Raw genomic sequence first — 12,958 nt, forward strand, 5'->3', positions numbered from 1 at the left:
GAAATTTGTAGAAAATTTCCTATAGAAATGAAATGTTGACAAAAGTTCCTCTAAAAATAAAATTTTGACAAAATTTCCTACACAAATGAAATTTTGACATTTTTAGAAAAATTTCTTTAGAAATTTTTAGAAAATTTCTTAAAGAAATGAAATTTTGAGAAAATTTCCTATAGAAATGAAATTTTGAAAAAATTACTATAGGTTGAAATTGTGATAAAATTTCCTATAGAAACGATATTTTGATAAAATTTCCTATGAATGAAATATTTAGAAAATTTCGCATTCCTATAGAAATTAAATTTAAAGAAAATTTCCTATAGAAACGAAAATGTCGCTTTTTTTAAATTTTTTCAAAATTTCCTATCGAAATGAAATGTTGACAAAATTTCCTATTGAAACGAAATTTTCACAAAATTTCCTATAGTAATAAAAGTTTTAGAAAATTTCGCTTTCCTATAGAAATTCAATTTTAAGAAAATTTCTTTTAGAAACGAAATTTTTGCTTTTTTGTGGGGACTCTACAGAAATGAAGTTTAGTCAAAATTTCCTATCGAAATGAAATGTTGACAAAATTTCCTATTGAGTTGAAGTTATGACAACATTTTCTATTCAAATGAAATGTTGACAAAATTTCCTATTGAAATGAAATGTTGACAAAAAAAGTTCCTCTAAAAATAAACATTTCCTACACAAACGAAATTTTGACATTTTTAGAAAAATTTCTTTAGAAACGAAAGTTTTTAGAAAAATTTCCATAGAAATAAAATGTTGACAAAATTTCCCATTGAAATGAAATTTTGACAAAATTTCCGATAGAAATGAGTTTTTTGCTAAATCTACTATCGAAATAAAATTTAGAAAACATTTACTAGAAAAATTTAATTTTGGCAAAATTTTCTTAATAAATTAAACTATTATAAAAGTTTCATATAGAAAGGAAATTTTTACAAAATTTTCATATTGAAATAACATTTTGATAAAATTTGCTATTAACATGAAATTATAGAAAAACTCGCTATAAAAATATAAATATATATTACCTGAATTTCCTAAATAACTGACAAACTTAACTCTTAACATAAAATATAGCTGTATACATTTATAAACGTTATTTCATTTTTTTGCACTGGTCTTATTTTTTGTTATGATGTTATTTATTTCTTTAATACGAACATTATAACTAATAATAAAGCAATAAATTAATTTGATTTTCTGGCATAGATAATCATATTCTTATAGGAAAGAGGAAACGGACCCTCATGGTCGACAAATTTCATTTCCAGACCAAGAATAGAAAATACAACCGTTAAATAATCATCAATAAACTCATCCTGCAGATCATGCTCTATGCGATCAATAAATGGATTGCATCCCATCATGTTATCTGAAATAAAAAATTTCCATAGAAATCATAATAAGTATTACATTTATAAGTTTTAGAGATTTAAAAATAAATTTTCTCTATATTAAGGAAAAGGAAGTTAAACCCAAGGAAAAGCCATGAACATTCATAATATTGGGAATCAGGTCCAAAGACTTAAATGGGGCTTGCCGAAAAAGCAGAAGCAAAATACTAAAATGGTTGTAACGACAGGCTACAATGAAATATAGTCCGAATGATGCATTAATTAAAGAAAACGAAGATGGTGGTAAGGGGAAAAGTCGCAGATAATTGCTAATATGGATGATATCACTCACCTTTGAATGCTTTCACATTGTCATATACAAAGCTGGTGGGAACTACTTCCACACTATAATCACTGAAACCAATTGCCGATAAATAATCCACAATGTCCTTTCGAGGATCCTCACAATAGTATTGGGGTGGTACGAATGAACTGACATCAGTCATATATTTCGACCACTTCTTCATTTGGCTGAGTTGTATATAAGCACCAAATAGTGGATGAGTAACCAAACTTACTATAAAACAATCACCTTGATGGGGCTTCAAGAGATCATAGACATTTTTCAAAGCTTGTCTGAAAATCAAAAAATAAAAAATGAGACTAGACGCAAAATATGATAACCACTTGATACATACCTTTGAGACTTTGCATACATAAAGGCAAAGAAAGATGTCACATGATCAAATTGTCCCTTCAAATCATGGGGTAGAGGCTTTACGGTAGCCATATCAAAAATCCGACATTCAGACCTATTAACATTGACCACATATTTCCGGGAGTATTCAACCATTTTAGGATTAATATCGGAGCAAACAAGTCGTTGATAATTTTTGGGTAAATGAGGATATACAAAATCCATGAGGACATCTCCAGAACCGGAACCCAAATCCATTAATGAATCACCACCTTCAGGGAGCCATAGTATTTTTGGCAAATACTCTCTCGCATATTCTTCTATATGATACCGTTGGGCAAAATTTGTCTTGTGGTATAGATCCGGTTGGTTCATTTCGAATTTTGTTTTCGCCAAACCATTCTATTGCCCTTTTATGCAATCATCAGTGTTTGTTCAGTATTTACAAATTCCACTATGGAAAGCGGGTATACTAACTTTCACATTCAATTTGTAACGCCATCAAAAGATTATTAGAAAGCCTTACAGACAAAAAGAATGTTTTTCTAATTCAATAACGGAATTAATTGATCCAATGAAATTTTTAATTGAAGTTGATTTTTTTATTTAATAAATTAATTGGTAAAATTAACCTTTAAATCAAGATAGAAACATTAAGTTAATTATGTCAATTATTGAAAATTTTTAAATATTTTTTAATAAAAAACAAGTAAGGAAAGTTTAAAGTCGGGCGGTGCCGACTATATTATACCCTGCACCACTTTGTAGATCTAAATTTTCGATACCATATCACATCCGTCATATGTGTTGGGGACTATATATAAAGGTTTGTCCCAAATACATACATTTAAATATCACTCGATTTGGACAGAATTTGATAGACTTCTACAAAAATTATAGACTCAAAATTTAAGTCAGCTAATGCACTAGGGTGGAACACAATGTTAGTAAAAAAATATGGGAAACATTTAAATCTGAAGCAATTTTAAGAAAATTTCGCAAAAGTTTATTTATGATTTATCGCTCGATATATATGTATTAGAAGTTTAGGAAAATTAGAGTAATTTTTACAACTTTTCGACTAAGCAGTGGCGATTTAACAAAGAAAATTTTGGTATTTTGACCATTTTTGTCGAAATCAGAAAAACATATATATGGGAGCTATATCTAAATCTAAACCGATGTCAACCAAATTTGGCACGCATAGCTACAATGCTAATTCTACTCCCTGTGCAAAATTTCAACTAAATCGGAGTTAAAAATTGGCCTCTGTGGTCATATGAGTGTAAATCGGGCGAAACCTATATATGGGAGATATATATAAATCTGAACCGACTGCAACCAAATTTGGCACGCATAGCTACAATGCCAATTCTACTCCCTGTGCAAAATTTCAATTAAATCGTAGCAAAAAATTGGCCTCTGTGGTCATATGAGTGTAAATCGGGCGAAAGCTATATATGGGAGCTATATCTAAATCTGAACCGATTTCAACCAAATTTGACACGCATAGCTACAATGCTAATTCTACTCCCTGTGCAAATTTTCAACTAAATCGGAGCAACAAATTGGCCTCTGTGGGCAAATGAGTGCAAATCGGGCGAAAGCTATATATGGGAGCTATATCTAAATCTGAACCGATTTTGCTGATATTTTGCAAGTTTTTCGAGACTCATAAAATATTCGGATGTACGGAATTTGAGGAAGATCGGTTGATATACACGCCAATTATGACCAGATCGGTGAAAAATATATATGGCAGCTCTATCTAAATCTGAACCGATTTTTTCCAAAACCAATAGCGATTGTCTCTGTCCCAAGAAACGGCCCTCTGCCAAATTTGAGGACGATCGGACTTAAATTGCGAGCTGTACTTTGTGCACAAAATTACATATACAGACAGACGGACGGACAGACAGACAGACGGACGGACATCGCTAAATCGACTCAGAATTTAATTCTAAGCCGATCGGTATACTAAAAGATGGGTCTATGACCACTATTTCTTGGCGTTACATACAAATGAACAAACTTATTATACCCTGTACCACAGTAGTGGTGAAGGGTATAATTAATTGATACAATTAACTTTTTAATCAAATTGGAAGTCAGCTAAAAAGCGTGATGCAAATTTTGTTAATTTTTAATTAAAAATTTATTTTAAACAATCAAATTTTTTAATCAAACTAAAAGTCATTTAAGAATGTAATTGAAAATATTTATGTTATTAATTAAAACATAAATTAAATTTTGCAAATCAACATCAATTCAATTATTAATTGAATCAATTAAAAATTAATTGAAATTTGCTAAGGAAATCAATTGAGTTTTTTAATCAAGTGTTTTTTATGCCCAATTGAAACTGCGATTAATACTACCATTTTTGTGATTGAAGTTATTTCAATAAAAACAAAATTAATTAGATCTATTAATTTCGTTATTGATTCAGAAAAAACAAATTTTGAGTGCGGCTGACAGATTTATTCCCCTGACAGTTTATTGTATCGTACGCAAAGAAGGAATGCGATGGTGGGAACAATGGAACAGGAGGTGATCATATTCCTTCTCTCGCTATGCTTACGAGCTACCAAAACCATTTTGATTTATTTCATTAAGTTATCCGTGATGAACTTAAAGTATCGTGTTCACATAGTCGACGAAAAATAAATGGTAACACAGCAAATTTTGTCCGATTGTCCTAAAGTTAGAAATCTATGAATATATTTTTGTCCATAAAGAGATGGATGTAAAGGTGTTTTAGGTCCACAAATAGGTGTGTCGAATTTGATTTATATCGGACCATGTCGTGGCATCAGGGCTGCCAATAAAATTTCAAAAATAATCGTCACTTTTTTCCGAAAAAATCGTCATAATTGTCACCTCCATTTTAAAAATCGTCAAAAAATCTGCAATGTTAATAATATTAAAACCAAACTAATTTTTTGGTAAAAAACATAAATATTTATTTCACATAAGGAACAGAAAATTAACACAACTATGCATTTTAACAACAAAATCATAATGAATTCAGTCTTGTATAAAAATAAAATTTAAAAAAAAATTGTATGCAATTCAAAAACTTATATAAAAAATATTTTTTTAATATATAGTTTTACTTCAGTAAGTTTTTTTTTATTTAAAAATAAGAATAAAGATTTTTAATATTTACATATGTGTTGCCCGATTTTCCAAAATTTGACAATTTGCAAAAATTTTATTAAAAATTAAATTTTGCAAAATTTGCAAAATTTGCATAGAAATACAATTTTGCAAAAATGTTCATAGAAATACATTTTTGCAAGAATTTACTATATAAAAATTTTCTACAGATATAAAGGCTTGAGAAAGTTTTCTATAGAAATACAATTTTGACAAACATTTTTTATAGAAATAAAATTTTGACAAAATTTTCTATAAAAATAAAATTTTGACAAAATTTTCTATAGAAATAAAATTTTCTATAAAAATACAATTTTGACAAAATTTTCTATAGAAATAAAATTTTGACAAAATTATCTATAAAAATAAAATTTTGCCGAAATTTTCTAAAGAAATAAAATTTTGCCGACATTTTCTATAGAAATAAAATTTTGACAACTTTTTCTGTAGAAATAAAATGTTAACAAAATTTTCTATAGAAATATAATTTTAACAAAATTTTCTATAAAAAAAAAAAATTTTGATAAAATTTTCTATAGAAATAAAATTTTGACAAAATTATTTATAAAAATAAAATTTTGCCGAAATTTTCTATAGAAATAAAATTTTGCCGAAATTTTCTATAGAAATAAAATTTTGACAACTTTTTCTGTAGAAATAAAATGTTAACAAACTTTTCTATCGAAATAACATTTTAACAAAATTTTCTATAAAAAAAATTTTGATAAAATTATCTATAGAAATAAAATTTTGAAAAAAATTTCTATAGAAGTAAAATTTTGTCAACTTTTTCTAAAGAAATTAAATTTTAACAAAATTTTTAATAGAAATAAAATTTTGAAAAAATGTTCTATAGAAATTAAAATTTTGACAAAATTTTCTATAGAAATAAAATTTTGCCAACATTTTCTATAGAAATAAAATTTTGACAACTTTTTCTGTAGTAATAAAATTTTAACAAAATTTTTTTATAAATTCCATATAAAACATTTCTTTCGAGCAAAACAAAATTTTTATATATACTACCCACAAAAATTTGATCAATAACTTCAAGATATTTTTGTAATTTGGTCGATTTTTGATAGCATTTTCTTCAAATTTTGGTGGATTATTTTTGGCACTAGTGGCTGCCGTGATACTAATACTGTAGATGTAAAGTGAGGTATAGCTCCTACATGTATGAAATCTCTAGCAAAAACTTGCAATTTCTCTAGCTGACTATTGTTAAATGTATTCTCTCGTTTGGTGGCTCTAAATGTGTAAACGAACTGCTTCTAGCCCAAATTTTTTAACTGAGCTAATATCGTCATTTTTGGGGCAAAAATCGGAAAATCGGCATTTGCTATTTTTTGAGTAAAAAATCGTCAAAATGCCGATAAATGGGCAAAATTGGCAGCCCTGTGTGGCATAGCCTCCTATACGGGACGATCTACCGATTTGATTTCTTGGGCTTCTAGACACCACAATGACTATCCGATTCGCATGAAATTAAAAAAAATAGAAGTATATTGGGTCCACAAAAAGACGTGGCGAATATGGTGTGTATCAGACCATATTTTGGTAGCACGCCCATATAGAATAACCTCCCGAATTGACTTTTTGGGCTACTAGAAACCGTAATTTTTATCCGATTGGAAATTTAAAAGAATTTGAAGTCCACAAACATCTGTATCAAATTTGGATTATATCGTTCCATGTTTTCGTATAGTCCCCATATACACTGATCTCCCGATTTGATTTCGAGGGCCGCTATTTTTTTCCGATTTGCCTACATTAAAAAATGTAGGAATTTTAGATGCACAAATAGATCTGCCGAATATGGTGTGTATTGGTCCATGTTCTAGTACAGCCCTTTTACAGAAAGATCTTCCGGTTTGACTTCTTGGACTTGTGAACATCACAATTTTTATCCGATTTGCCTAAAATGGAAAATCTAGAGATATATTAGGTCCACAAAGACCTGAGTCGAATTTGGTTTATATAGGTCCTGTTTTGGTTAAGGCCCACATAGGTTAAGTTAGGTTAGGTGTATCAGGCTCACTTAGACTAGTCAAGCCATTGTGATACCACATTGGTGAACTTCTCTCTTATCACTGAGTTCTGCCCGATTCCATGTGATGCTCAATGACAAGGGACCTTCTTTTGATAGCCGAGTCCGAACGGCGTTCCACATAGCAGTGAAACCACTAAGAGAAGCTTTGAAACCCTCAGAAATGCCACCAGCATTACTGAGGTGGGATAATCTACCGCTGAAAAACTTTTTGGTGTTCGGTCGAAGCAGGAATCTAAGCAAGGCGGGCATGCCAACCATTGCACCACGGTGGTCCCACATAGACCGATCTCCTGTTTTGAATCATCAAGCATATATGTTAGACACCGCATTTTTATCTAATTGTCTTCAAATTTGTCCCCAAAACGGCAATAGACTTAAACTTCAAATAAACCAATCTTCCAATTTAACCTTTTTGGGAGATAAACGACGCACTGACCAAATTGCACGAAACAAGAACACGTTTGCCACTCGAGCCAAAAATTATCTACCAAAATATGGAGAAAATCTTACCAAAGAACTACCAAACAAAAACAAATTATTTTGCAAAATTTTACTTCTGTAGAAAATTGTGTCAAAAATTTATTTCTTGTCAAAATTTTATTTCTATAGAAAATGTTGTCGAAATGTTATTTCTATAGCAAGTTTTGACAAAATTTTATGTCTATAGAAAATTTTGTCAAAATTTTATTTCCATAGAAAATTTTGTCAAAATTTTATTTTTATAAAAAAAAATCAAAATTGTATGTCTATAGAAAATGTTGTCAAATTTTTTTTTATAGAAAATTTTGTCAAAATCTTATTTCTATAAAAATTTTTGTCAACATTTATTTCTGTAAAATTTTTTGTCAAAATTTATTTCTATAGAAAATTTTGTCAAAATTTTATTTCTATAGAAAATTTTGTCAAAATTTAGTCAACAAAAAATTATAAAAAAATAATGAAATTAAAATTAAAAATTTCACTCCTGTAGACTTTTTCACTTCTTCGTAAGTTCTTTTGAGAAAGTTTTGCCAAATACAAGAATTTTAAATTTTTTATTGAGTTTAATTGGAAGAAATATTATTTCTACAACTATATAAAATAATAACAATGTACAACAGAAAAAAAACCAATCTTTTAAAAATAATAATCGACAGAAAATTAGCCGTTGGTAAGATTTTAACCTGTGTCCTATATTTTTTTCATTCATACTAATAAAGAACATCTCGAGGAGTAGTTAGAATCTTATGCCTTAGCCTCATATTACAATCACATCACAAACATTTGTTTTGACGTTTTGTGCTTCGTGTTCAATGAGTGCGTTTGTGACTGAGTATGCTAAAGCGCTCTATTATGATGTCAACAAATCCAGGTTCAACACCTCGGAGCGAAAAATTTTTCAATTCGAAAAAAAAATAGAAAATTAGAAAAAAAAAGTTTAATACAAAATATTGATAAACATAAAAAAGTGACATGGGAGAAATTTTTTTTGTTTTTTAAATTTCTTCATTGAAATGAACTTCCGAGGCCAACTTCTAAAGAAGTGAAAAGGATCAAAAAACGGTGTACTTCCGATCTATGACAAGCCCATATTTAGATGTAAATCATATGAAAGACATTATTTCATCGTATTTTCTTTCATACTTAGACCCGTTGTTTAAGATTCGTCTAAAACTCTAATAAAAATGTTTCTAATAGTTAAATACAGAACCTGATGTAGTCTCCATATATAGAAAGAAAAAAATAATTTTGGAAACCGTACCATTCGAACCCATCAAATCCACCTGAAATTCTATACATTTTCAAATAACCCACTACGACGAGTTGTTTGCCAAGAAAACTATTATATTTGATTCATGGTGTTGGGTATTTAAGATTCGTTCTGGTCGAACTTTCGCCCATATTTAAATGTAATTTTAAAAACTTTCATATTTCAAAACGTCAGACGTTTGTTCGTCCCGTCCCACACAAATATATGTGTTTGCTAATTATACCGTGCGCCACACTGTGGAACAGGGTATTATAAGTTAGTGCATATGTTTGCAACACCCAGAAGGAGACGAGATAGACACATGGTGTCTTTGGCAAAAATGCTCAGGGTGGGTTCCTGAGTCGATATAGCCATGTCCGTGAACACATTTTTGTAATCAAAGTCTAGGTCGCAGTTTTAGTCCAATCGACAATCAAATTTGGCACAAGTAAGTGTTTTGGCTCAGAATAGAACCCTATTGATTTTGGAAGAAATCGGTTCAGATTTAGATATAGCTCCCATATATATCTTTCGCCCGATATGGACTAATACGGTCCCATAAGCTAGAGTTTTACAGCAATTTGGTTGAAATTTTGCACTAGGAGTACAATTAGTAGTGTAGACAAGTGTGCCAAATTTGGTTGAAATCGGTTCTGATTTAGATATATCTCCCATATATAGCTTTCGCCCGATTTACACTCATATGACCACAGAGGCCAATTTTTAACTCCGATTTAGTTGAAATTTTGCACAGGGATTACAATTAGCATTGTAGCTATGCGTGCCAAATTTGGTTGAAATCGGTTCAGATTTAGATATAGCTCCCATATATATGTTTTTCTGATTTCGACAAAAATGGTTAAAATACCAACATTTTCCTTGTAAAATCGCCAATGCTTAGTCGAAAAGTTGTAAAAATGACTCTAATTTTCCTAAACTTCTAATCCATATATATCGAGCGATAAATCATAAATAAACTTTTGCGAAGTTTCCTTAAAATTGCTTCAGATTTAAATGTTTCCCATATTTTTTACTAACATTGTGTTCCACCCTAGTGCATTAGCCGACTTAAATTTTGAGTCTATAGATTTTGTAGAAGTCTATCAAATTCTGTCCAGATCGAGTGATATTTAAATATATGTATTTGGGACAAACCTTTATATATAGCCCCCAACACATTTGACGGATGTGATATGGTATCGAAAATTTAGATCTACAAATTGGTGCAGGGTATAATATAGTCGGCCCCGCACGCCTTTAAACTTTCTTCTTTTAATTAATTACCATATCATTTTTTAAATTCATTGTTATAAGGCAAAAAACTATCTTTTAACATATACAGTAATCCCTCGATTTACGTCGTGATTGGTTCCAGAATTTGACGACGTTAATCGAAACGACGTAAACCGAATTAAAAATTGCTCATACTTACTCCTAAGTCCATCTAGTTATATATGTATGGGCATGTACATAATAAAAAATAATCAAAAATAAAGGTAATTCAGTCTTTTATTCATAAAAATAAATATATAAACATAAAGCAAATATATAAACAAAAACAAAATAAAATCTCATTATTCAAAAAAATCAGGGTTTAAAAATTAAGTTCATAAATAAATGAAAAACCGTTACATTGTATATATATAAAAAAATCGCCACGTCGACAATTGCTTTATATATGCAATATCAGAATTTGACGAATTTTCGGTATGAATTTCAGAAATAAATGTTTCCATGTCATCATCGTTGGTCCTTATTTCACTTATGGAAGGCATTTCTGATAAAGTTGGCAAAAAAATCAACGACGTAAATCGAATGGCAACGTAAATCAAAGTTGGATGGAACAAAAAATTTGACAACGCAAATCGAAACAATGTAAACCGAGGCGACGTTAACCCTCTAATGCCCAATCCCGCCTTTAGGCGGGCTTCACTAAATCAGGAAGCTTTTAGTAAAACACACCTTAAGACAACAAAAGTGAGTAAAATATAAAGAAAACTTAGTTAACTGTTCAAGAGGCTCTGCAGAATTTAACCATATAAATTTTTCTTGTTTAGTTTTCTTGCTTTTGTATCGTAAACTTTGAATATTTAATCAGCTGGCAAAAAAATTGGGCATTAGAGGGTTAATCGAGGGATTGCTGTATTTGTTTATTTATCTTTCCAAACAAATGTCATTAGTTATTGTTGTGACCCTCATTATTATTATCCATACAAAATCTAAATTTTGGCATAAACAAATTCAAATGCGCATATGCAAAATTTTAATTTTATACCACAAAACAACTATAAGATTAGCACACAGTGACTCACAAAAGTATTCGTTTTTTTTTTTGCTTTCTGGAAATCAAATATATTTTTATACCCTTCACCACTACTGTGGTACAGGGTATAATAAGTTTGTGCATTTGTATGTAACGCCAAGAAGGAAAAGTCTGAGACCCATCGTTTAGTATACCGATCGTCTTAGAATTAAATTCTGAGTCGATTTAGCGATGTCCGTCTGTCTGTCTGTCTGTCTGTCTGTCCGTCTGTCTGTCTGTCTGTTGATGTATTTTTGTGTGCAAAGTACAGCTCGCATTTTTAGTCCGATTGTCCTAAAATTTGGTATAGGGTCCAGTTTCGGCTCAAAGACGATCCCTATTGATTTTGGAAAAAATCGGTTCAGATTTAGATATAGCTGCCATATATATTTTTCACCGATCTGGTCATAATTGGCGTGTATATCAACCGATCTTCCTCAAATTCCGTACATCCGAATATTTTATGAGTCTCGAAAAACTTGCAAAATATCAGCCAAATCGGTTCTGATTTAGATATAGCTCCCATAAATAGCTTTCGCCCGATTTACACTCATTTGCCCACAGAGGCCAATTTTTTGCTCCGATTTAGTTGAAATTTTGCACAGGGAGTAGAATTAGCATTGTAGCTATGCGTGCCAAATTTGGTTGAAATTGGTTCAGATTTAGATATAGCTCCCATATATAGCTTTCGCCCGATTTACACTCATATGACCACAGAGGCCAATTTTTTGCTCCGATTTAGTTGAAATTGTGCACAGGGAGTAGAATTAGCATTGTAGCTATGCGTGCCAAATTTGGTTGAAATCGGTTCAGATTTAGATATAGCTCCCATATATAGCTTTCGCCCGATTTACACTCATATGACCACAGAGGCCAATTTTTTGCTCCGATTTAGTTGAAATTTTGCACAGGGAGTAGAATTAGCATTGTAGCTATGCGTGCCAAATTTGGTTGAAATCGGTTCAGATTTAGATATAGCTCCCATATATAGCTTTCGCCCGGTTTACACTCATATGACCATAGAGGCCAATTTTTAACTCCGATTTAGTTGAAATTTTGCACAGGGAGTAGAATTAGCATTGTTGCTATGCGTGCCAAATTTGGTTGATATCGGTTCAGATTTAGATATAGCTCCCATATATATGTTTTTCTGATTTCGACAAAAATGGTCAAAATACCAACATTTTCCATGTAAAATCGCCACTGTTTAGTCGAAAAGTTGTAAAAATGACTCTATTTTTCCTTAACTTCTAATGCATATATATCGAGCGATAAATCATAAATAAACTTTTCCGAAGTTTTCTTAAAATTGCTCCAGATTTAATGTTTCCCATATTTTTTTTACTAACATTGTGTTCCACCCTAGTGCATTAGCCGACTTAAATTTTGAGTCTATAGATTTTGTAGAAGTCTATCAAATTCTGTCCAGATCGAGTGATATTTAAATGTATGTATTTGGGACAAACCTTTATATATAGCCCCAACACATTTGACGGATGTGATATGGTATCGAAAATTTAGATCTACAAAGTGGTGCAGGGTATAATATAGTCGGCCCCGCCCGACTTTAGACTTTCCTTACTGATTTTTTTACTAACATTGTGTTCCACCCTAGTGCACTAGCCGACTTAAATTTTGAGTCTATAGATTTTGTAGAAGTCTATCAAATTCT

The 12,958-nt window shown here is 30.6% G+C and overlaps 1 protein-coding gene across 1 annotated transcript; it reads right to left on the minus strand.

Annotated features, from left to right (window-relative positions):
- Window positions 1-1,018: 1,018 nt before the first annotated feature.
- LOC142224192 (juvenile hormone acid O-methyltransferase-like) lies at window positions 1,019-2,403 on the minus strand. The gene is made up of 3 exons (XM_075293977.1): window positions 2,045-2,403; window positions 1,699-1,982; window positions 1,019-1,384 (listed from the first exon to the last, which is right to left on the minus strand). The coding sequence occupies exons 1-3, from the start codon at window positions 2,299-2,301 to the stop codon at window positions 1,200-1,202; spliced, it is 726 nt and encodes a 241-aa protein (XP_075150092.1). The 5' UTR covers window positions 2,302-2,403; the 3' UTR covers window positions 1,019-1,199.
- Between the last annotated feature and the right edge of the window lie 10,555 nt (window positions 2,404-12,958).

The sequence above is a fragment of the Haematobia irritans genome, chromosome 2, assembly GCF_050003625.1.
Source record: "Haematobia irritans isolate KBUSLIRL chromosome 2, ASM5000362v1, whole genome shotgun sequence".
NCBI lineage: Eukaryota > Metazoa > Arthropoda > Insecta > Diptera > Muscidae > Haematobia > Haematobia irritans.